We start from the raw sequence: 26,368 nt of genomic DNA on the forward strand, positions 1-26,368 counted from the left end.
AATCACCCAATCCATCCATCTATCCAATACCCATCACAATAACATTCATCAGAATATTACTGACAAGTCTGTTTCAGGGCTGATGGAGCAGATTCCTCTCTCTCTTATGGAAACACTTACTGGGAAATTCTTGTGTCTCTGCTCTGCACCAGAGGGACAATCAGGAAATTCCTCTGTGGCTACAAATTGTTACTGTGCATACTGTATCCTACTGCACAGAGAAATGTCCCCTTTCGACATCTAGCAATGCTGGAGGATAGAGTAGCGTCTTTTGGCTGTATAACAAAGGTGTTTTAAGTCAATATTTGGTTTCTTATTACTGTCACCTATCTGCATCATTATTTCACTGATTAACCAATAACTTTGTATTTCTAGTGCTGATGTTCATGTCTAGACTTTGGGTTTTTATACATATGATACAAAAATACTCATATGGAAGCCTGCAAAGTGTTTGGAAGCAGTTTGCTTGTGACTGAAATGGAGGAAGCGATAAGGCTGTCCCTACAGTCCGAAGGATAAAATCCAGGTGCCCATGAGAGGCGGAGGGTGAACCAAATGACTGTCTTGATACGTCTGAAACAAAATGAAGTTATCAGCAAGGGCTGTTGCATAAAAACCATAGCGCGAGTACAGTGACTGAGGCAAAATTGTACTTGGAAGGGGGTTAATTCCCTATTTCTGTGCTTTTTGCCCGAAGAAACGGGTCATATTTTAACGACACAGAGACGGATTCCCGTGGAACCCGACGCTGCTGCTGCCGCCTCAGGGGCGCTCGGGCACGCCGGGCCGAGCCGGAGGGGCAGGGCGAAGGTGCCGCCCGCCTCGCCGGGCACCCCCTCCACCACCACCACCACCACCACCGCCGCCATCCCCTCACAGCCCCCTCAAGCCCCAACGGCTTTTCCCGCCGCGCCGCCACGTGACGCCCGGTGCGTGTATGTGTGGGGGTACCCAGGCGGCCCCCATCCAGCAGCCCCGCGCCCCCCCAGCTCCCGCGCCAGCCAATGGGGAGGGCGGGTTTAGCGTCTCCCTGCCTCCCCATTGGGCCGCAGCAGCAGCAGCAGCAGCAGCAGCAGCAGCAGCAGTGCCGGCGCCCTCCCGGCCCCCCTCCGCTCTGCAGTCTGCTGCTGCCGCTGCCGTTGCCGCGCCGGGGCTCGCGCACGCTCCAACCGCCGCAGTAGCCGCGGCTCCGCGGGGCGGGGCGGGGCGGGGCGGGGCGGGGCGGGGCGCGGTGCCCGTCCCGCAGCGGGGATGCTGCTGCCGCCGCTGCCCGTCAGGGGACAGCGGGCGGCCGCGGCGCCCGGCGGCGTGAGCGGCCCCCGAGCCCCTTGGCAGCGCTAGGGCCGGGGTAAAAGAGGGGAGGGGGGGAGGGAGGAGACGGCGGCGGCTCCGGCCGCCACCTGCTCGGCAGCGGAGGCGCAGCGCCAAGGCGGGGGCGGCCGGGCCGGCCGTGAAGGGCCGCTGCCCTTCCTCCTCTTCCTCCTCCTCCTCCTCCTCCTCCTCCTCCTCCTGGGCACCGTCCCCCGCTGGCGGGGAGAGGCGGAGGGGGGAGCCGGCTGTGCCCCAGGGAGGCAGGGAGGAAGGATGCCCGTGCTCCGCAAGGCGCTGCGGGTCTCCAATCGCTCCATGCTCGCCTTCATCTTCTTCTTCTCCTTCTCCTCCTCCTGCCTCTACTTCATCTATGTGGCCCCCGGCATCGGTGAGTCCTGGGGAGGGGGGCGGGGTGGTCCCCTCTGAGGGGATGAGGGGGGGGGGGGGATCCGCGACCCCTCAGCATCCCCTCAGCACCCCCTGGGCACCCCCAGGCACCCCCAGGCACCCCCAGCCCCTCCCCGGCTCCTGAGGGCTGCGAGCGGCCAGCGGGGCGCTGCCGGCCGGTGTTCGCCTGGCATCTTTGTTCCGCCGGCTGCCAGCGCTCTAGAAGGTTCAGCCAGCGGCCAGAGGTAGGTCGGTGCTGCGGTGATAAAGCAGGCGTGAATGGCAGCTGGGAGTGGGTTACGATACCCGTCATGTTCGTCTGTCACCGGGAAGGGTCTCTCCCCGCAGGCTGGGCGGTCGCTTGGCTGCCGCTGCTGAAAGCGCTGCTGCAGCGGGGAGGCGAGCTGCGTGAGAAATGCTGCAGAGGGCAACTGCCAGCCTGGGCCGGGCTTTAACAAACACACATCACAAAGCGCTAGTCAACGTGCTGTTTGCTTAGGTCGCTCTGATGTTGTTTCTGGGAGGGCATCGGGCTTCTTCTCGCTGAATGAGCCTTTCAGGACAAGTCAGCGTTAGCCCTGAGATAATCTGTGTGGTGCTCCGTATTTGTGTGTCTGTTGGCCAGGCTGTGCTTGCCCTTTTTCCCAAGGAATGTTGACACTTTCGCCTGACTCCCAAAGTATCTGTGTAGCCATCTCACTGTATTGCCTCAGTGCTTAAAACTCCTATCTGCAGTCATTGCAACGAAATGTCCACGCTGCTTAGGTGGCTGAATCCCTGCAGTAATTGTTTCCTGCTGGCTGCTGTTTAGCTTCCTCATGTTCATAATCTGTGTAGCTTTTAAACCACTTCAGGGTGCAGCTACTTCACCCATACTTACCTAATTCATTCCTGTGATGGAATGATGCTGCTAGGGTCCATTTAGACATCTTAGTTCTCCAAGACACTTGTGTAATATTATAACAGACTGTAAATACAACCACTTGGCTTATGGTTTAGAAAGCAAAGTGCCATTTCCAAGTTTTTATAATAGAACTATTAACACACATAATAGGTGTAGCTGGAGTTTTACTGCAGAATCATTTAAATGTTTCTTCTTCACTGGATATTGTCTTAGCAGCATTTGCACAGTACCTTGTTCAGAGTCAGAGCCTCTAATAACTAGACTCTCTTAACTGACTTCATCTTGCTATTGAGCTAGATGTTTGTTCAGTTTTCTTTGTACCAGCAGAGAAATGAAAACAACAGAATGCACCAACAGAATTCTTGGGGTCGGTTACTTGGGCCTGACAAACATTTAAAAACAAAACACACCATGCTCACCTAAACTGGTCTCTCTTGCTATCTGAGATGTATATACTGCAGTCAGCCCTTTCAAGCCGTAGTTTTACAATCCAAAAACCTTCAGTAGTTAGATAAGTTTGTGAGATTACAGCTCGTTCCAGCTCCTGTTCAATGGCGTGCTGCCCTGTGTATGCAGTTGTTGTGAACTAATCCAGCTTAAACAAATAAAAACCCTACAACATTTTGTCTCTGATACTTCTCAAATACAGTTCAGAATGCTGCTGTCCTGTGCCAGTCTTACTGGGGTAGTGAACATATAAAATGGTAAAGGAAAGGGCAATAGGAAATCTTATGCCGCTAATCTAAGTGTGTCAACTTGCAGACGTGATGGTTTCCCAGGAATTTGTTCCTGGAAATGTTACTGTGTACAATAGAGAGAAAGAAGATCAAATACTGTCCTAAAATAAAACCCAACAGCCACCCTGGCAATTTTCTTGGAGGGGAATTGTGTAGGTCAGCAGTGTGCTGGAAAGTGGGAGAAGGATTATAAGTGGGTTATGGAGCAGAATGGCTTCCTGAAATGCCAAAATGGAGTAAAAATTTGAATTCTTACTGGGCTGGTGGGGTGGAATTCCCTCCTAGCATGCAGTTCTTGGCTTATCAAAGAGAGATGTCTGCACAAGGAAGTCCTTAGCACTATGAGAGTTTTCAGAGAGGCTAGCACATTGTCTCTGTCTTTCATACCCGTTAGAAGACAGTATTGCTGCATTTTGTAACGAAACTGCAGGTTTTGTGAATTTGAAATACTGCTAATTTGTTTAGAGGGAAAAATCTCAACTGCTTATTTTAATGTTTTTAATTATTTCTAAATTGTAAATATTTGCACAGTAATTATATGTATGTCACTTCTCTTTTTTTTTGGTAGAAGGTTCACAGAACATTAGTTCTTTGGGAAATAGAAACGTCTGTTATCCTATGTATTTCAGAATATGGGGGAGGAAAAGCATTCAAAGTTCAGGGTATTGGTTTTGAGACTAAGGCATATAATATTCCACATAATATGTGGCTTACGTGGTTGAGAAGAATTCATGTGCTATGTTTTTCCTGCACCTCCTTTCTCCTCTTCCCCAAGAACAGAAGATAGGGTTGGGTAGAGATGGCTGCAACCTTACCTCAGCACTGCCCCTCTGGTTTTGGCAGTCAGAGGAGCTTGAACACTAATGCAGATTGATCTGTGAGTGCTGATTAGAGAAGAAAACTACTTTTTCTGAAAGGATGTTTAAAAACAAACAAACAACTAGAAGGATTAGGTAGCAAAATGAAATGGTAGAAAAAAATCTAAATGTTTAAAAATTTCATTTTAATGTGTAAATGAGGCTTCTGTGCGTTAGTCTCATGTATCTGATGGAAGGAAGCATCACTTCGACTGAAGGACCATTTTTCTGACAGTGTTCATCTGGTGCTCCTTCTCCAGTACTTGAAATAGAAGATACAAGCTGAAGACACTGATTTTGAATTAATTAATGAAGATGGCATGTGATTCTGAAACTTCCTTGGAAGTTCCAATTATCTCTACATATTGCAAGTAGAGTCTGAGGAACCTAGCTGAGAGCAGGAATCTTTGGCAGCAATCGATTCTTATTCAGTGTTGCAGATACCAATACAGATAAAAGCATCTTTAATAGTCACTGTGTGGTGGTGCTGACAGCTATTCAAAACACATTTAGCTTCACATTTACATCATGGAGTGTCCCCAAAGATGAGGAGAACTGGACAAAGTTCGAAGGCTGTGGTAAGAGCATTAAGAGAGAGCATTTACTGATCTTATTTCGCTGCCAAGGCCATCTGAGAATTCCCAGAGACTTTTTTTTCTTAGTAGGCTTTTCAATATTTCTATCAGCATCATAACTGAAATCATGCTGGACAATATAACTGGTTTCAGAAAACAATCTGGGTTATTTTTTCTATCTGGTTCCAGTAGAGGACTTTTACCAGCATCTTACAGCTCTCAATATGGTAGTGAACTGCCGTCTTGCTTGGCCAAACGCACATGGTAGTGCTTGTGAGGACTGGTTTGGGAGCAGTGCAGGGATCAGGGAAGATGCAGTCTGGTTTTGGCATCAGTAACCAGAAATCTTGCACAATGGAATGAGACTGAGGATAAAAAAACAGCTACTGTTTTCTCTTTCCTGGTCTTCTGCTTATCTTATTGAAACCTTATGCCTTCTCTGGCAATCCTAACCGAGGGGCAGCTGTGCTGGCTAGGTGAAACTTCAAAACATCTCCATCAGTTTCAGCTCACAAATTTGATATTGTGAAATTAATATCACATTTGATATCATTTTTTTTTCTCCTATTCTGTATTAGGAAATCATTTTTCTAGTAGGAAAGGATTATATCACTCCTTCTGAACTTAAGCAGAAATGGAGGAAAGAGCTGAAAATGCTTTCCGCAAGATAATTAGTAGCCGGTGCTTCCAGGTGCACAGCCCATAGATATGGGTACAGCCTCTGTGCTAATGTTCTTTTTCCTGACATCCTATTTTTTTTTTTTTTTATTTTTTTAAAATGTTTCCAAAGGCTTTCTGTTTCTTTCTGTTTGATCACAGAACAATTTAGATCAGCAGGGTCCTCTGGAAGTCATCTGATCCAACCTCCTGCTGAAAGCAGATCCTATTATATCAGGTTGCTCAGGACCATGTCCAGTTGAGTTTTGCATATCTCTAGGAATGGAGATTCTGCACTACCTCTGGGCAACTTGTTCCCATGTTTGAAAACTCAGAGAAAATTGTAACACATAACTGGAATTTCTCATCTTGTATCTTGTGTTCATTGTCTTGTCTCTCTTCTCTGCGTAGCTCCAAGAAGTGTTCAGTTTCATCTTCTGTATGCATTTCTGCTACAGAGCTTAAGACAGCAAAAAAATCACCCTTCCCATAGCCATTTCTACTTACAACTGAACAAACCTATTTCTTTCATTTTCTACTTGTAAATCACGTGCTTTCCCCTGGACTTGCTCGGGTATGTTAATATCTTTCTTTTACTGGAATCCCCAAAGTAGCTGGAATACCTAAATATGGTTTCACAAGTAGCTGGATAAAGGAGAATTGCTGCTCTTGAACTTGGGGCTATGCTGTTGTTTCTAATACAGGGCAGTGCTGTTGATTGTGTTTGCTACAATGATGCACAGATGAGTCTGACTTTTTTCATGTGTCTTCAAGGCAGTAAGTTTAATACAGCTCAAGGGCTGCACTGAAACAGGAATAATACAGCTAGTCTGTTTAAAACGGAATAAATCCTTTGTTTGTCTTCTCTATGCTGTGTGAATGTGTCATCTGATAAATGGATGGTGGGTGTTGCAGGATGTGGTAGATGTGCACATTTCCTTTTTTTTTTTTTTTTTTTTCTTTTACTTCTGGTTCCTTTTACTACTTTCTAGGAAATCCTTCTTGTGGGTCTCTTACAAGTTTCTTGAATGAAACTTTTCTATCCCTTTGTTTCGTTCTTTCTGCAGGAAAATGCCTGTGCTACAAACGTGGTTGGAAGCTATTTTTGGCTTTATTTAGGTCCATCTGTTATCAAAGGCTTCATCTGGAATAAATTATTTCAGAAGTAGCTATTGAATTATTTTTGACTTGCTGCATAATCGGTAATAGGATGAGATTGGAGAGTAGGTAGTACAACAGAACAGAGTATCCTGAGTTGGAAGGGAACCACGAGGATCATTGAGTTCAACTCTATAGAAAATATGTTAGAAGTTGTGTTGAAGATTATATCAGGTGTCACACTTAAAATATTGCTACAGAAAGCTTAATTATTGTTCTTCATCCATAAGTGGAGACTTGACCAATGAGATTTCCTTTTACTGGCTCTGATTAGTGGTTAAACTGACAGCTATTCAATCCCTCACAGCCAGGGGACTCACCAATTAGGCATATTCTTTGTGGCAGTCAGTATGCAGACATTGTCTGGAGTATTGAAAAAACACTGCCACTAAAAATAATTTGAAGCCTCTCTGTTATAGCCGATACAGATTTGTCCATCTGCACTGTCTGAATGATCCCTATTAACCTCCAGACACATCTGTAGTTATTCATATTTCCAACAGATTGAAGTGATCTGCACCTTTCTAATACGTGTTCCCTACAAGGAGGTATTCATACACAGACTCAAAAGCAGTCTCCCCATGCCCATGAAATAACTTTGGATTTATTGTTAAACTGCAAATTATGCAAAATTGGTTTTAAAGATTCAGCAATAAATCAAGTCAAAAAATGGTTTCAAAGCATACACATTTTTGCATTTTTCCGATTGTTTCATGTGCTTCAAAAACTTCTGATTAGCAACAAACATAACAATAAATAAAATCTTATGAATTATTTTTTGTCTAAGTTGAACACTTCTCTAGAATTTACCTATGCTCTCTGTAGATTTCAGTTTGCAGACAGGAACTAGTTTCCATCAGTCTTAGCTTGCTTTGGTTATCCTCCTTTACTGCAAAGTTATTTATTAAATCTGCTTAGTTATTTATTAAATCTGCTTTAAAGTCTCTATTTGTAAAAAATATTCCTAGCACCTCAATTCTTGACTGTGATGTTTTAGAAGCCATCTTAAATTGATTTCTCCTTACTATATATATAGATTACTGTTGAGAATTTAGTCTGAACCTTGAGATGAGAAGAGATCCACATGAGACTTGTTCTAGAAAGCTGTGAAATGATTTCCCATTTACCATTACTAGTTGAGATCTTTCTGTTAACCAGTTTGAATCCATCTCTCTTTTTTTTTTTTTTTTTTTTTTTCAGTGTATTGAATGTGCTTTTTGGAAGCCCTATGAAAACAGGTGTTGACTAGCAAATGTGTAACTTTGGAGGAAAAGGCCATTTGGCAAGACCTGTTTCCATAAACAGGTCTATAACATTTTGATTTTTGCAGTGTTCCTGGATTCCCTATAAAGTATCCCGATCTGAGCATTTCAATAATTTTTTTTTTTTCCTGAAGATGAGTGTATAATGTTGTTGGGGTTGCTCTGTTCATAACCTTCTTGTATTTTAAGTATTGAGTGTTAACTTTTTTTCTGATTACTGTGGAATTGTACTTGAAATAAGGCTTTTTTATTATTTTATGATAAAGTTTATGATTTCAAAATGAAATGTGTAATCTCCAAGTCTGTTCATCTTTTATTCTTTGGTATCTTAAAAGTCACAGTCTGTGGTCTCATTAATGTTTTTCTGACTGTCTTGCTGAAATACTCACAGCGCTATCTTCCTCCTTCTGTTCTTCAGAATGTCAGTCATTAGTCCAGGACTTCTGATGACTGACCTGTGGAGGTGCATCTCTGATGTAGATCTGGATCAATTGTCAGTGAAATCTTTATCTGAACTAGGTATGAGTTCTTGCTCACACTGCAGTTGGATTAGGTGAAGCATTTTGTACAGTATTTATTCCAAGGCATCCTATATGGGTACTGCACTTCTCATAACCATGCACATTATGTGACAGCCTGGGTTCTATACATTTCTTGAGTTAGGAGTGCAGTTTCTTGTTTACTATGGACCATGTGCAGTGAAATAAGGAGAATATGAAGAAAATTAGTTGTGAGTGGTTACATTGTGAAGTGTTTTGTTTGATTAAAACTGAAAATTTTACTTCCTGTTATGTGCATCGTATTTCACTGTAACAGGCTGAAGGAAATCTTCATGACAACAAAGGCAGCTTCTGGAAGCCTGTGCCAAGCTCAGGGAGATAACCCATATTCAAGTACTACTGGCAATTGAAACGAGGATTGCCGTGGAAGTTCCCAAACTGTAGTCCTCGGTATTCTGCTCTCGGTCTTGTTCTCTTAACATGCTTGCAGGAAAGACTTAATTTTCTCTGACATTTCTTGCTGTTGTAGTTTATCTGGAATGCTTTGCTGTCACAGCTGGGTGATCTGACACGTAATGCTCTTTTATGCTATGCTCTTTTACGCAGGCCTTTGCTGACAAACCTGTGCTAATAGAGCAGATTTATTTTTACGACTAAGTTAATATCTTTGATTTCACATGATGCTCTTAGCTTCTAAAGTAATTAATTGGCAACTCAAGCATCTGCCATCACTTGAGCAGCTGTTGAATAGTAATAGAATATAAAGTCAGGCAGAGAGTGGCAAGGTGCAGTGCTTTATCAGTTTTGAGGCTGGATACTGCGTAGGTTTTCTTTTGCTCTGTGCTCTAGTGCATCTATGAATAGATTAGCATAAAAGAGAGACAGCTGGGATATTATGCTAAGATAAGGTGTTGTTGTCTGTTGCAGACCAGCTATGCCAATCAGGAGGACTGAATTATGAAAGATACATTGACACACAACTTTATTTTTCAATAGAAGAACCTCCTGTCACATGAGGGTGTGAGGGAGAGGTTACAGTTCTGGAAGATTAAGTGTGATCATTAATTTGATAGTGGAAACTATGGGCCCTGCCCAGATTTGTTGCAAGGAGTTCTCTGGTATAAAGAACAACTGCTGGAGTATTATCTTTCAAGTAAAGTGTTATCTTTATTTGCGGTAGACTCTCAAGCAGCTGCTACAAAATGTGTAAAGTGCATAGAAAGGAAGATACTGCATTGTGTTTATGTATTTGGGCAGAAGTTTATGGTGATTTGGCAAACGGATTGGCCAGGAAGATGAGGTGTTGAATTGGCATAGACTCCAAGAATAGCTTGATTCAAACATGGCAAGGTTAGATCTTCCTATTAGCAAGTGCAGTTTAGGACAAGGTGGCAGCAGGCTTTGCCTGGTTGTTTTTTGGATCCTATCTTTTTGTGACGCCTATTTTTTAGAGAAATGTCTTTTCTAGCTTTGTCTGTCACAAAGGTCTGATGTGTTCTCATTTTTCTCCTTTTCCTCAGAAGCAGCAAGTTTTCCTTCATAAAGGGGCTTTCAAAAAGGGGAGATGTAGGTGATTTTGCAGAAAATCTGTTTTGTCAAGGTTTATGTCTGCCTTCTCATCTGGTCTAGCATAAAGTTTCTATAGGAACTGAGGGCAAGTATTGGCCTTCTTAACTTTTCTGTGGACTTGTTTCAAGGTCTTAGTCTTAGTTCTGTTCTTAGTACTGTGTCAGGTTCCTAAAACTACAGCAGTAGTCTGTTAGGAAAATATTCCTTCCATTGACTTCTGGAGCAAATATTTCCTTTCAAACAGGAGCAATGCTGGAGAATATGCTTGCTGACTACAAAGTGTCCATAATTTCTGTCACTGTGTGTCTAATAAGTTACATCTGTCTGTATAACAGCCGAAGGGCATGTGCTCGATGGGTTTGATAGCAGCCAGAAAAAAAAAAAATAAATCCCAAGGCTAATGAACATGTAAGTAGAAGACTTACTGTTAGGAAAGGTGATATTCTTAGGAAGTTTGAAGGTAGAGATTGTGGTGCTAATAAAACAACAACAAAAAAAAAAGGTCAAGAAGAAGCTAGTGAAATGACTTATGGGCTGTCTGAAAGAGGTGTAAGCATAGAACTCTGGGGACACAAAATACTGAGTCTAATAGTCTAATATATACCTATAAAAAGGCTCTTTATTTTGTCACAGCTTAGTAAATGGGTGTCACAGTTAATGCTACATTGCCATGCAGACAGTGGTCATAGGTGTATGAAAACATCTTTTCTCTTGTAAAATCATAATCTGTGTTTCATTGTATAAAGATGTATAAGGTTGCATAATAACTGCTGTGGAAAAAAACTGTAGTTTGACTTTGGGGAGTAATTCTGGGAATGGACACTTCTGAAGGCAGAGCTCAATAAAAGTTTGAATGTCTTGAACTCTTGAAGAGTATTGACTTGTCTATTCTTGTATCTATCAGAGGTGTAGATCTAGCTTATATTGATTTTGTTTTGTTTTATTTTGTTTTGTTTTATTTTAATTTCCTGTTGCCCAAAATATATTTAAGTGAATAGTTTCCTACTTGCAACAAAAAGCGGTTTGTCTAGAAGCGTTGGTGTCTTAATAGCAGAAATACACCCTGATGTGGGTCAGGTTGTACTCTAATTCAGGTTAAGACTGTGCAAAGAACAAAGTGGGATGTATCCTGATGTTCTGGGTCTGGCTTGGGTGGAGTTAGTTTGTTTCATAGCAGCTCATATGGTGCTGTCTTTTGGATTTGTGACCAAAATGATGTTGCTGAACACCAGTGTTTTAGCCAGGCAAGTGAGTTTGGGATGGGTAAAAAGTTGGGAGGGGATGTAGCTGGGACAGAGAACCCTTAGTGACCATAGAGAGGTTCCATACTATATGATGTCATGCTCAGCAACAAAATTGTGTCCCCCTCACCCTGAAGTAGTGGTTGCTGACAGAACATTGGTGAGTTACTGGTTTTGCGTCACTTTTTATTTTTATTTTTTTATTTTTAATCCCTTCACTTTATTAAACTGTCTTAATCTTAACCCATGAGGTTTTCCCCCTTCCTTGCTTTTCTCCTTCCATTTTTTTTCCCCATCCCACTGGGGGTTAATGAGCAAGCCCCTGGTAGGGGCTTACCTGCCAACCAAGGTCAACACACCACACCTGATAAATGGGAGTTAATGTTATGTCTCTGTAAACCTGCTATTCTGTAGTGTTAGAAAGTCTTCCAACTTTCTTTCTGTTTAGGACTGAGAGTTGTCTTGAGATCAGATTTGGAGCTTTGAATAAAGGGCTGAGAGAGAGGAATATTTCATAATGTTGCTATGAGTATTGTAATTACTCAGAATGTTGATTTACTCACGCTTGATGCCTATAATAAATATTTCACATCATTATAAAGCATTAATACTTTAAGACTGGCAGTGATTTGTAGCAGTTGTATACGGAAACAGCTATTGGGGGGTGAATAAAAAGCAGTGCATTTTGATTGAAAGTTGTGTTAACTAGTGAGTTAACAGTTCTTTGGGGACAGTTCTCTGGGACTAAGGAATTTCTGGATTTTTTTTTTTTTTTCTATCCAGTATTTCTCTGATGTATGTATTTATGCATGTACGAGAGATGGATGCATAAGCGTTTCCATATGAGAACATTTTTATTGGTAAATTCAGTTGATTCCCTGTACTGGTAAATGCTTTTGGTAAGCTAAAGAGAAATGAAGGTGTCATATAAAATTTATATTGACTTTTTATAGTTTTATATAGACCTGTGTCTGAGTTTATAGTATTCTCGTTTTGTTGCTGTTACATTTCACTCCTTGTGATTCTTCATCCTGGAGGATTAATGCTCACTAGCCATGAATTCAGACCAAGTAGTAAATACTGAACATGTTATAAATGGATGTTAGAATAATTTGGAAATACCTTATTTTAATTCAAATTTTAAATTGCTTTTTGTTTTATCAGCAAACACATATCTCTTTATGGTGCAAGCTCGTGGTATCATGTTGAAAGAAAATGTAAAAACAATAGGACACATGATCAGATTGTACACAAACAAAAACACTACGTTGAATGGAACAGGTAAGAATATATATATTTTTTTAATTTCATTTTAGAAGAGCTTTTTGGGGTGCAGGGGGAAAACCTACACAAAACAAACCTTAAAGACATAGCTTGATCATGAAAGCCTAGACGCAAGCACTACTTTTCAGTAACTGGAGAGAAGACCAAAGAGTTACTGTATATCAGTTCACTTTAGTAGGAAAAATGTCATAGCTGTAACAAAGATCACTTAATTGAATTACTGTTAATGTGGTAAAAAGTTATTTAATCATGCTGCATGGAATTGGCTACTTACAAATTCAGCGTTGTCACCTGTCTGATGATATGTTACAAAATCAGTGGATAACTTTGTTTTTTACAAAAGTCAATTCTTCTTTTTAAGATTATCCTGAAGGAAACAATTCTAGTGACTGTGTTGCTCAAACAACAATGTATCTTCCAGAAAACTTCACTTACTCTCCTTACCAGGCTTGTCCAGAGAAGCTGCCTTACATGAGTAAGTTTTAAATTGACCTTAATGTTTATCTGGTAAATTGGATTGTACTTAAAACAAAATGTAATTACTTTAAAAAAGTAATAAAAGTATGTAACAAAACTAAATCATTTCAATAGTAAGAATTTTAGTTACCCAGCTTTGGGAATCAAATAAAAAGTTCTGACAATATCAACTCAGTAACTGAAGAAAAGGGATGGTTATTGTACCAGTTGAAAAATGTGTATAAATTAGTATTTCTTGGGATACTTTCAAGGAATCTGGCAGATGAATTCTGCCAAATTAGTTAATTCAAAACTGTACTGGCTTCTGCTAAACTGTTCCTCTTGTGTGTTAGTTTACTGTCCAGAAGTGGCAAGTCAGTTGTTGATGAGTCTAATTTTATCACATAATCTTAAATCGCTAATGCAAATGTGTTTGCACTGAAGTGTATTTGGAGTTGCCAGAATAGGGACTTCCATTCTACTTTGCCATCCTTCCTATAAACCTCATTGGCTGTACGGAAATCTACCAGAATTTGCCTTCATATTACTGCTCTCTTTTTCATCTTTTTTGAGTGATCTCTTCATTTGTACTTACCGTGTTGTGATGAATTTAATTAAAAATCATAGTTTTAATAGAAAATAATTCACTAGATAAGTTACCATTCAGCAAGGAGATATATATCCCACCCTTTGGTTTTCATGCGTCACTTTTTAATATCTATCTGTGTATAGTTCTATAAATAGAACTTCTTTCAAGGTTATCTAATATAATGAAATGTTGCAGATGGTTCTGAGATGATCAAAGAAAACAGCTTCTTGAATCACATATATTTTGACCTACCCAGTCATCTATGGTTGTTACAGAAGTCAACTATATTTCTTCACATGACTAAATTCAATTTGCAAAATTTGTATCCTGGAATGAGAATGGTAAAATCATATTTTGTCCTAAGTACGTGTGCTCTTAAAATATGAGTAGCTAGTGGCTTCTGTATGACTCAGTCTTTCAGGTTACAATGCACTGGTTGAGCACTGTTATGCTACGTCATAACTGGAGCAAGATACCTCTACTTCAACATAAAAGCAGTATGAAAGAATTTTTCATATCTTCTTTAATTCAGAATCAGCATAATTTTAATACTGGTTTGACATGTAAATGGAATGCGGATGAGATGCTTCAGCTATATGAAATAAAACTCTTATATTAAGGTCATCTCAATTTTATACTAGTTTGCAAAGGTCACTGCAAGTAGAAGTAGTGGCTCTTAGTGAGCTATAAGAAATTTACAGATCTTTAGTATGATCACCTCAATACCCTGGGATTAAATGTACCTTAACCATTATAATAAATATTAGAAAAATCTATTAGTATTTAACAAATAATTTTCAGTGGAAGTTCTCCAGAACTTATAGATTCTAGTGTTCCATCAGGTGAATGGTTGAGATTTCCTTAATATTCAATCTGCATTTACTCCCCTCTGCCTCCTTCTACCTACCCCCCCACCTCCAAAAAAAATCGTTGGATTTTTCCTTGGGCTTCTCCGTGATGCTTGGACAAGAGTTGGTTGCTGTCTGTATAACAAAATACTGTGTTTAGGAAAAGACAAGGTTTTTGTCAATCTTCTTATTGGTAGATAAACCAATTCTTTCAGCCTTTCTAGACTGTGTAGTTCAAAAACTCTTGTAATTCTTGATTTTGTACCATAGACTTTCTCTAATTTGATTTCCTTTTGAAACATCATACCCAGCTAAAGCCCTGGTAGGACTAAGGAAACAAAACAAACCAGTAATTACCTTTTCTGTCTTTCATACAACAGCTGTTAATGTATTCCAGAATGAGATTTGCCATTTTTGTGCAATTGCATTACAGTTTATTGTCTCATATTAATATGCAATCCATTAGAAACCCTCAAAATCTCTTTATGCATACTGTAGCGTGGCCAAGTATATCCTATTTTGTATGTGCATGTTTCATTTCTCCTAAAGTAACAATCCATATATACATGTATATATTTAATTTCACTCGGTTTCAATATGTATCCCTAATTTGTTGATTTTTTTTTTCCCGATTCTGTTCTTCATAATGCTTTCTGCTTCCTTTGCTTTCTCTTTTTGTTTCTTTTCAGGTTTTATCAATAAATCTGTTTTTTATTGTAGCTTGGCAGTAATGGAAGTAGTGAATACTAAATGCAGATATTTCCTTCTTCTGCACTCCCCACCAATGACAATGACAATGAAATGAACAGATACCTGTTCACCCTTCTCCTGCGTACTTTGATAGTACCAGTGTTTCAGGATCTACTATAGTTTACTATACTTTTTAAGTAATCTGGAGAGAATTTAGTCATGTTCCATAAAATTAAAAGTGTCTGCCTTATCTAAATATTATTTAACTGGTCCTGGCTCCTATATTTTTAATTTTTTTTTAACATTTAAATATTTCTCATCATCCAGTAGTCACATCTAAGACTAAGATCTTAGTACTTCACATCTTCATACTTTACATTGTGTATTTTGTGTATTGTTTGATTCCTTTTGTGGTGTAACAATTGATATTTATTTTTGTTTTTTCTGTTAGATTCTTTAACTCAGTTGCATGGTTCTTGATGCTTCGCTGTCTCTTGATAATCAAAATTGATTTATTAATCTTTCTAATATTTAATTTGTACATGTTTATACTCTGTATCGGTCCTTTGTTACTTGCTCTTTTTCTTTCTTTTTCTTTTTATTGAAGAGTTTCAGTTACAACCATAATTAATGATAATTAATGATTATCTAGGCTTTTTTTTTTTTTTTTAGACTTAGGTTTAGCTTGTTCTGCGGTATTTTTATACCCAGAGGATCAGAGGTCAGTTGAAGAGCACCTGAAGAACAGTACAAAGAAATTTGAACCATATCATCCAATAAAACACTTTCATTAGGGTCTCAACTTAAGCGCCTCTACACAAATGCAGGCAGCATGGGAAATAAACAAGGGGAACTGGAAATTCTGGTTAAATATCAGGGCTATGATATCATTGGCCTTAGTGAGACATGGTGAGATGACCTGCATGCCTGGAGTGCAGGGATAGATGGTCACAGGCTCTACAGGAGACACAGGCAGGGAAGGAGAGGAGTAGTATAAGCTTGGGAAGGAGTGGCCGGAGAGTTGCCCAACAGCAAAGGACCAGGGGGGCTGCTGGTCAACCGCTGACTGAACATGAGCCGGCAGTGTGCCCAGTGGGCCAGGAAGGCCAATGGCATCCTGACCTGTATCAGAAATAAACTGGCCACCAGCAAGTGATTGTGCTCTTGTTCGTGGCAATGGTGAGAACACGCCTTGGACAGTGTGCTCAGTTTTGGGCCCCTCACTAGAAGAAGTGTGGTGAGTTGCTCCAGTGTGTGCAGAGAAGAGCAATGAAGCTGGTGAAAGGACTAGAAAACAAGAATTATGAAGAGTGACTGAGGAATTGGGGTTATTTAGTCTGGAGAAGAGGAGACTGAGGGGAGACCTCATTGCTCTCTACAACTACCTGAAAGGAAGTTGCAGCAAGGAGGGTGCAAAGAGAGGTCTCTTTTCTCAGGTGACAGGTTATATGATGCAAGGAAATGGTCTCCAGTTGTGCCAGGGGAGGTTTGGGTTCGATATTAGGAAGAATTTTTTCATAGAGGAGGTGGTCAAGCATTGAAATGAACTGTCCAGGGAAGTGGTGGAGTCTCCTTCCCAGGAGGTATTCAAGAGATACTTGGATGTGACCCTAAAGGATTCTATGAATTGTGTTTTTTTTTTTTTTTTCTCTTTTTTTTTTTTTTTTTTTTTAATCTATATTGTAATGTAAATCAAATTTCCTGATTCTATTTGCCTGTGATAAGTCTTTCAGAGTTAGATCTTAATTGGAATTAATCAATATAAAATTTTCCTCTATTTAGGAGGCCTTATTGATGTCAACATGAGTGAAATTAGTTTTGATGAAATTCAGCAGCTATTTTCAAAAGACTTAGACATTAAACCAGGAGGACACTGGAAACCAAAAGACTGTAAGCCACGATGGAAGGTGAGATATTTCTTTGCCTTTTTTTTTTTTTCCCTATTTGTATTCAACAGTAGTTAACAATTGTAAGCATTCAACCTTTTACTGCTATAGATTTATATAACATCTTGTATACTATATTGTATCTATTGTGCTGTGTTCAGGAAGACACTAGAGCTTGTAGAAAAGCATGAAATGGTTTCCTTGCAGACATAAACTTTTCCAATGTTTGTATTGCTTAATGCAATACAAACGATCATAAAAGGAAAATCATATTTAACTTTTACGTAAGAACTTTTTCTTCTTTTTTTTTAATTGCTTGAGCAAAATTCCAAGCTGCTTTCTTAGTGAAAATGACATGTTGTAGAACACTGAGCCAATTTTAAAGTAAAAATTAAAAAGATTGTATAAGCCACAGAAGACTTAATTTGTATTAAAACATTACAATTTAAAAATGTTAATATAATAGCTTGCTATAAATAATTTTTTGAAGGTGGCAATCCTCATTCCTTTTCGGAATCGCCATGAGCATCTTCCGATTTTTTTCCGGCATCTGATACCTATGTTGCAGAAGCAGCGGCTGGAATTTGCCTTCTATGTTGTTGAACAGGTAACAACACTTATTTGAAAAGTGATTCTTTGGGATTTATAATTTAAATTTAAAAATTGTTTCACTGCTCTTCTAATCCTTTGAGTGAAAAAGGAAAGTTCAACTCCATTTCCAGGATTACGCCATGGCCTTTTTCCAAATGCAGGCTGGTATTTTATGGGTGATAACATGGCCTCTTTGAATCTGTTGTCTTTATAAGTTTTCAAGGTAAAACAACAACAACAACAACAAATACACATTTTAAGGATAAGAATTGGGAATGGTTGTTTAGGCAAAAACATTTTACAGCACATGTTCACTGGAATCCAATCAAAGACAATAACTTTAAAGTGTGTGCTATCCAGTTAATATATATGAAATATAGTGGTGGTGTTGATCCTAAAAAAATACCAGTACCAGCTAGAGACTAAGAGACTCTACATAAACAGAGAGGAACGATTATGTAGGAAAAACAAAAACAAAAAACAAAACCAACCAACCAAACAACATAAAACACAAAAACAGCTAACCAGAAATGTCTGCAAGTCACAGTGAAGGAACAAAATAGTTCGGATTAACAGAGGAATTTGCACTATTGTTGGCTGTAGTAGATAACCTCCCAAAGAAATTGCTGGACTTAATTTTCATGGTTTATCTTAAATGATATTTTCACATAAGTGAAAAATACCAGAAAACAAATAAAAAGATCAACTAAATTGTCATGAAAAAGTCATTTAAAATGCATTTGCTATATCAAAAGGTCTTGTAAGTTGTACTGTCTTGTTAGTTCAAAATTGAAATGTGGAGATTTAAATTGTGCTAGAAATAAAAATAATTTGAATTTAACTTCATAAAAGTTTCTAAGAAATTGGAAATTCTTATATATGGTTGTCATTAATGTATATATGTAAATGTTATGAAAACATAACAATTACAGCTTGACTAAACAGTCAACTGTTTTAAGAAACAAAATATTTCTTTTTAGTTTGTATCAGTATTTCTTTAACTGGTAATATAATGCTGTATTGATCTAGTGCTGTAAGTTACTAGTGCTGTTAAGTTTTGTGCAAGGTAGAAGGTTGCCTAGACTTTTAAATCACAAAATAAGAATTGATGTGGTTGGTGTTAATCAGAACTATTGCTCTGCTTAACTAGAGGAATAACAGACGTCTTTGCCAATACTTTTTTAATGTGGAGGATGATGTATTTATCATAGTGTTGAAATTCTGTCTCTTTCTTCTTGACTCTTACAATTTCTTTTTTGTTTTGTGTTTGAAGACAGGTACACAACCTTTTAATCGTGCAATGCTCTTTAATGTTGGCTTCAAGGAGGCTATGAAGGATGTTGTCTGGGACTGCATTATATTTCATGATGTAGATCACTTACCTGAAAATGACCGTAATTATTATGGGTGTGGAGAAATGCCACGTCATTTTGCAGCAAAGCTGGACAAATACATGTACATGTAAGTAACTCACTTTATCCACATTGTTTCTTAAAGACTCAGAAACATTCTTGAACAGCTTATAACTTTCTAGCACTTTTGCTGGACAGATCAATAGCAATGCATTGAAAGCACAACTATGTGTTGTGCTTAATTGGCAACCAATTAGCTGTCAAAATTTTCAGGATTTTAGATGTATTTAAAAATATATACATTAATTGATGCATTACTAATTGTTGATTTTTTTTTTTTTTTTTTTTTTACAAATGGATAAAGAGCAAATTTTCCAGTTGAATAGTGTCAAAGTACAATAGTTTGAAGGCTTTGCTTCACAGTTGTTTCAGCTTTGAGTCTAAATCAGCCATCTTAAATATGTGGTAGACGTGTTTCATGCGATGATACTAACATGAGCTACAGTCTAAAGAGTACCTTTCATGCAAATGAGACACTACTGCAAATACTTTATTCAACTTCCATTTGTATTACTTAATGCCTGTTATCTGTGAACCAGTTTCCCTTAATGGATACATTCCACATCTGTCCTTCATTTAGAGTTCTTTATGTTTTAGTGAAAGGTGTTGCTCAATGAGAAGGCTACTTTCTTAAGTCCAGATAATACAAAATCTGTCTTTTGTTTTCAGTCTTCCATACAATGAGTTCTTTGGTGGGGTAAGTGGACTGACAGTGGAACAATTCAAGAAGATCAATGGATTTCCTAATGCCTTTTGGGGATGGGGTGGAGAAGATGATGATCTTTGGAACAGGTGAGTGTTCAATGCTTATTATGTCTTTCTTATTGTTCTCTTATATCCACCATTTGAGAGCAATTGGGTGTTTTTTGTTTTAAATGAACAAATTCTGTCATTTCTAAAGAATTCAATTTAGTAGTATCAGAAAATGCTGTGTAAAAGAGTAAGTACGACATTCATTCTTCCTTCACCTCTTTTGGCCTGGGGAGAGTTAACAGTCTTTTAAGAGAGAGGTCTCTTAACAAAATAACAGATATAACAACAGATAACAGTATTAAGCATATTTAGTCTAATTCCTCTAGTCCTCTGTATGCTGCTTTTTAATTTTAATTTATATTTCTGTTGCTGCTAGCATTACAGAACAGCATTTTACAGATTGTAGAGCAAGCATGTATTTAATCTTTAATATCACAGGAGCAGTGTCTGAGTGATAGTTTGATTTGTAACTGTAGTGATAGTCACAAATTGGATAACGGATGGCAATGTTTGTTGTATTACTAACTGCACACAGTAAACAGTTGTAAAACATTCCAGTAGAGTTCTTAAAACAGATCTCTGCATGACTTCAAAAATAGAGATGTTTTAAAGTAGTTATTTGTTTTCCTTGTTATTTTCATTGTTTTTCTTTTTATCCCGTTGTGCAATAAAGCAGGAAATACTAAATAAATAACAATTCATATTTCCCATTTTATTGGTTTTGTCAGCTTTATTAGTTATTAGGCTAGAAGTTTTGTTTTTGTTTTTAATGGAGATAATGTCAGTAAATGCAAAGATTTAGCTTTAAGAGATCTACTGTGTAATTTTAATTTTTGTTGTAACGTATAAAAACATATTTTAACAATTGGGCTTGATGATCCTGAAGGTCTTTTCCAACACGAGTGATTCTATAATTCTATGATATTCTTTATAAAACTGTTTGTTTATTGTACTGTAGGGTTCATTATGCTGGATACAATGTAACAAGACCAGAGGGAGATTTAGGGAAGTACAAATCCATTCCTCATCATCACAGAGGTGAAGTCCAGTTTTTAGGACGGTAAGAAAAATTGAAAACTAATCGAACACTACAGCTAAAGATGTAAAGATTTTTCATATATATGTATATCTTCTGCACATAAAATGAGCTGTCAGTGCTTCTAAGTGTTACTCCCTCTTTAGGGCTAAACTCTGTATTTTCTTAAACATACTTTATTTTTTTTTTTAATTATGAAAGTGATAGGGTTTGTATGTCAAAAGATATTGTTGTCATTCTCTTTGGTGTAGAAAGTTACTATTCTTTAATAGTTTGGGCATTAGCACTGGGAGGGCTTCACTAGTCTTAAATATTTTGCAAAAGGAAGCAGTACAGCTGAGGAAAATGACTCCTTTGTGAAAACCAACTTTAGAACTACTCAAGGATTGATTCTTCCATCATATTTCATTATTTTCTGAGAAAACAGGTCTTCTTGTTTCCTGGTTATATTAAGCTAAATTTTAGTTTTGTGGTGCCTTTCTTTTGCTACAAAAATGCAAAACACGTTGATTGCCCTAGAGTAGAATAGCAACCAGAATGCAGCAGATGAGCTGCTGTTGTAATGTAATGCGAAGAACATCATTATTTAACAGTTAAGAATAAAGCAGAAAATTGATGTGCACTGTAGACAGTAGTAAATATGTGATACGAAACTAATATATATATTAGTAACCCATGAGGGAAAACTGCTTTTTAATCAAGTCCAATTTGGATGTTCACAAATGCAGTTATCTCAAGGATGAAATGAATTCCAGACATTTTGCATGTGTGGTGATACACTGCAAAAGCACCTAGATCTTTTATCTCTATAGTGAGTTTTATAGGGAAAAAGAAAAAAAAAAAAAAAAAAAAAGAAGAAATTGAATGTTCTTTAAAAATTGGGTCCACAAGAAGAATATATATAAATTGCCCAGCTTGTTGTCTAGTCTTAAGATGAACTTAGGTACATGTACATACAATGTAATTGTATTGTATGTAATTGTATTAAAAAACCTGGTGAAAGTGGGTGGCTTTTAAAGTTAAGGTAGGTAATTTAGTAATTTCAAGTGACTGAGAGGTACTTTCAGGGTTTAAAAAATGTAGCGTTTCAAGATGAACTGTTACAGTGTCATGCCTAACATCAATGGAATGGTTTCTTGCAAATCTTTCTCATGTTTTCTTCTTCCAACTCCCTCTACAGATATAAACTTCTGAGGTATTCCAGAGAACGTCAGTATATTGATGGGTTGAACAATTTAATATATACTCCTAAAATACTTGTCAGTAGATTGTATAAAAATATAACTGTTAATCTCATACCAGAACTTGCTCCTGTTAGAGACTATTGATGGAAATGGAATGACAAAGCAACCCTACTGGAGCAAACTTTTAACACTGGAAGATACTAATAGACAGTATAGACATTGTAAAACAAAACAAAACAAAAACAACAAGAACAACAACAAAAAAAACCCTCACAACAAACAGCAGCTTAGAATTAGGGATTTTGACCATTGGATGATATGATGCATATTTGGGATGAGAAATAAAATTATTGCATTTTGTTCTGAAAGAAAAGCCAGCAGCCACCACTCAGATGTTTACAGCATGAGACAACTGTTCAAGCCTTCCTCCTTCATATTCTCTATAATAGCCACACAACTAAATAAATTGCAGAAAATAGACTTATAGCTTCACTGGAAGTAAGACAGATCCTTCTTCCAAGTTTTTTTTTTTTTTTTTAAATACTAAATCGCTCCCTTCTTCTCTCCTCCCTCTCCATATTTAAATGAATGCTTTTGTTCCTTTTTAAAATGTGTTTTGTAAATATGTGATGTAAATTAATGTGTGTACATTGCTTTTAAATTGCTCAATATGCTTCACTATGTATTTGAGTGCGTTCTCGTTTGAATTCTATTGGAATGTTTTTATTAGCATGAAAGAACAAGTGTAAAATGTAAGTATGCTTAAAAAAAAGGTTATACCTTATGTGAAATGAAGGAAATATTAATTGTTGGCCAGCTATGACTGTAAACTGTTATACTAGTTTTGAGCTCTAGGCCTCCTGCATATCTATATAGAAGAATCAATTTCATATATAAACCTGCTTGAAAGAAAGCTTTTAATTCTATTTATTGCCAGCAAAACTATATGATACCCTGCCTGCCATCTAAATCATATTTATATACATATTGCATGTGTATTATGGAAGATGTTGCAGTTGTTGCATATTATGATCTACACGAACTCTTAACTGTTTCCGTGTGTGCCACTAGTGTCAATGTCAGGGATTTTAATGCCTAAAACAATGTGTCTGGGTGCATACAGTATTTTGGTATTTTTTTTTTTTTAATCCTAGTAAACAGCACTTTTATTCCTCCAAAATCAGAAGAGCCAAAAATGTATCTTCATTGGAAGAATATTAAAGTTAGATTTTTAAGAAAATAATAAAACATAGTTCTAATGCTTGCTGTGTGGGATTTTCAGAAGCACAGTGTGGGCCAAATTGTTCCACTTACAATGGCATAAGTGGAACTGAAAGTAGGCCAGTCCCAAGTGCTTTTTAAAATTCCACCCATAATATATCAATATAGCTATTTAAGGGCCTATTCTGGTACAGTGCTGAATGCTTTTATGATGCACTAAGTATCCTCAAGTCTATGACTTCGAATGAGATTGAGGTTGCACAGTCCCAGTAAGGATTGGTCCTGTCTGTTTCTCTATTTTTGTGGTGTTAAATGTATGAGTAACTAGCCTCTCCTTAGCTTGAAACAAGAAACATATCTTCTTATTTTCTGTTTGCTTGTAATGTTAAGCTACCTATAACTATCTCACTTCTAAGTATTATCTTTTCCTATTTCTTTTTTTTTTACATTCCTTGTTAATACTAAGGAAAAGGACTGAATCATTTATTTTTTATGTTAATACAAAGAATACTGACCAAGATCTCCTAAACCGTTTTGTTTGTGACAGTTATTCAACTCTTTAGGAACCAAAGACTGACTCCTGCTCCCATGAAAAATGGAAAGCAGTATATAATAAGGATTGTTTATCCATAGAGTGTTCTGTAATAGCGTTGACAAAGAATGCTAACTCATTTCTATGTGTTGCTGCCACAGATAGTGTGGTGCTGTGTATATTTGAATTTGTTTGCCATAAACATCTTTTATCTCTTTGATGTCCCAGCAGCAAATTTTGCCCTTAGTCATTTTTAAGTAAAGTTACAATCTTAGTTGTAGACATCCCAAATATTTTATAGAAATATAAGATATAATGGAAGTAGTTGAGAACAATTGAAAAGGGATATTTTAAACCTTATGGGAATTACCCTAAAATCTGCCAGTTAATATAGCATCATTTAGCAATGATGTAATGAAAATAACAAAAAGTATAAAGTGAACAGAACATCCTTCAGAAGCATGCTTAAGTGTTTTGATCACCTCCTGGTATATTTTTCTATAACTGGGTGTACAGAATATTCTGAAGAATATGGATAAGGTTAGAGATAATATAATGTATGAACAACTACATCTTCAAAATAAAATTGGTCTTATTTCATAACAGTAACACAATTCTTCAAGAACTGTTGAATAAATTTTTTAATCCTTCATATAATTTTGAAGTGATATCTGTTTTTCAGTACAAGTTCACTTACAGTTTAACAATTGTGATTATTAAACATCCTTTGGTACCGTAGGTCTTTACCATTTTCTGAAGCATGATTTGGTGCCCATTTGTTAGGCATTCTGTGAAATTAATGTGCAATTTTGAAAAAATTCTAATGCATATATATGTATAGATACATATATATATACATACTATATTACACATATGCTGTGGCTAAACTAATATAACTTTGCAGCTACAAGTGGTTAATCATGTCTGGTCTTAGGAAAAATTTGATTTTAAACCAGGATGTGAATGGATTATGACATATAGCTGAGTTCTTAAAATGTTTACATTTTGATGCCCCAAAGTGATGGATGTTATATTATGAAATATTAATACTAACACTCCTCTCTAAATAACTTTGATCACTTTGTTGGGAAACTTTAAAAGTCACTATCTTAAATTACATCAAAATAGTGTTTGTATGCTACCTGCTTGAACTCAGTAGTATTCTTCAGTGAATTTTAACATAGACAGTGCCTTCAAAAAAAAAAAAAAAATTGGTGCAGAACTAAGAGTTGTGCACATTCCTTTTAGTATTTTCATAATTCTTGTAAAACATAGAGAGAAGCCGGTCACATTGGCTTTCGCTAATGGTTTTGCTGACCAGGCAAATTAAGGACGTATTCTCTTCAAGGAGTTAGAGGGAGAAGAAAGAGAAAGTATTTTTACAAGATTCTGAAAGTTTTGCAAATTAAAAAGTAAAAATATTACAAAACTATTAACACTGGAATCTGGTCAATATACATGATACTCTTAAGCCCATTTCTGTATTTTAAATTTAAATAGGAGAATATAAAATATAAAATCCATTTCAAACTAGAGAATATATTGAAAAGAAAGTGCAAAATGTCCTTTTTCTTGGATCTTGCCAGTCTATTTTTCTATTATGTTTACTAATAACTATGTTGTAATGAGTTACTAATGAGACAGTTACTTAAAAATATTAAAAGCACCCATTGCTTATCAGCAAGAGGAAGTGTACTTAAGATTATTTTATTTGTAGAGGTATGTAAGCTAGGCTTAATGAAAAATGCACTGAAACAAATGCTGGGAATTTCCTGTGTACTATCATATTTTTTTGTTGTTGTTGTTCATGAAAATGTTTGTACTTTTTTATCATTGTCTTTTATGAAATATAATGTTCTAAAGATTGTGTTGGCTTGTTTATTCTGAGGTTCCGTGGAAAGGTATCTTTTGTGATTTCTTTGCAGACAAAGGGCTCGTTTTTCTAGTACATAATTACTCAAAAGGACAACAAAATGAAAGGGAGTTTGGCCATCAAATAAATCAGGCTGTGGTGGGATTGAGCCCTAGGCTAACCAATTGTTTTCCCTTTATTGGTATTCATAAGCTTTCAGATTTTGTTTTTGTTTTCCTGGGCTAAATGACTCAGCATTTTTACATACTTTTCCAAGAAAGCATTGCTATTTTGTTCAATTTTGTAATGACTTTTCTCTTGTATAGGAGTAATTTTCCTTATATATGGATTACAAGAATGTGAAATAGGATTCATCAATATTTCTCTTGGCATTAAATAGAGACCCGATTTTCTCTGGAACCAGCGATTTTCATTCATACCTTTTCTTTTTTATCTTACAGTTATAAGAAAAGTGTCTGAAAGTTAGAGGTATGCAAGTCTTTTGGGAGGAAAACTTAAACTGAGGACAAAGTTATTTGCAGAACTTTGAGTTTTATGAGAACACACAAATATCTTCAAGTATGTTTGAAAGATACACTTCTGCATGCTGGGTATGGACTGTTCTTGGAAGTTTTACTAGTTATACTATATTTAGAAGTAGGAAAGGAGACTTTTTAAGTACACATAGCATCCTTATGTGCTATTCTTCCCTGCTGTCACTCAAATGCTGCTTCTGCTTTCGTATTTTCAAAAGCAGAATTGGGAGATGAGATTATTTGATTAATATGTGGGACATTGAGTTCCATGTGACTTCATCCATTGCGGGCTTCAGAAATACATAGATAATGGCAGGTGGTGGTTTGCATTTCCTGTGCA

At 37.4% G+C, this 26,368-nt stretch overlaps 1 protein-coding gene across 1 annotated transcript; it reads left to right on the top strand.

Moving 5' to 3' along the window:
* The first annotated feature begins 1,095 nt into the window (after positions 1–1,095).
* B4GALT6 (beta-1,4-galactosyltransferase 6) lies at positions 1,096–25,505 on the top strand. Its single transcript, XM_068671806.1, has 9 exons — positions 1,096–1,699; positions 12,323–12,439; positions 12,804–12,917; positions 16,808–16,932; positions 17,402–17,518; positions 18,776–18,963; positions 19,584–19,706; positions 20,626–20,727; positions 21,884–25,505. Exons 1-9 carry the CDS (start codon positions 1,585–1,587, stop codon positions 22,029–22,031), a joined length of 1,149 nt encoding a protein of 382 aa, XP_068527907.1. The 5' UTR covers positions 1,096–1,584; the 3' UTR covers positions 22,032–25,505.
* Positions 25,506–26,368: the final 863 nt, after the last annotated feature.

The sequence above is a fragment of the Anas acuta genome, chromosome 2 (genome assembly GCF_963932015.1).
Source record: "Anas acuta chromosome 2, bAnaAcu1.1, whole genome shotgun sequence".
In the NCBI taxonomy this organism is placed as follows: domain Eukaryota; kingdom Metazoa; phylum Chordata; class Aves; order Anseriformes; family Anatidae; genus Anas; species Anas acuta.

What these genes read in the sequence shown, in the direction of transcription:
- B4GALT6 (XM_068671806.1), top strand. Translation starts at nt 1,585, where the DNA reads ATGCCCGTGCTCCGCAAGGCGCTGCGGGTCTCCAATCGCTCCATGCTC. An exon ending in CACTACGTTGAATGGAACAG is followed by an intron (nt 12,440 to 12,803) that starts GTAAGAATATAT and finishes CTTCTTTTTAAG; the next exon opens with ATTATCCTGAAGGAAACAAT. An exon ending in CTGGACAAATACATGTACAT is followed by an intron (nt 18,964 to 19,583) that starts GTAAGTAACTCA and finishes TTTTGTTTTCAG; the next exon opens with TCTTCCATACAATGAGTTCT.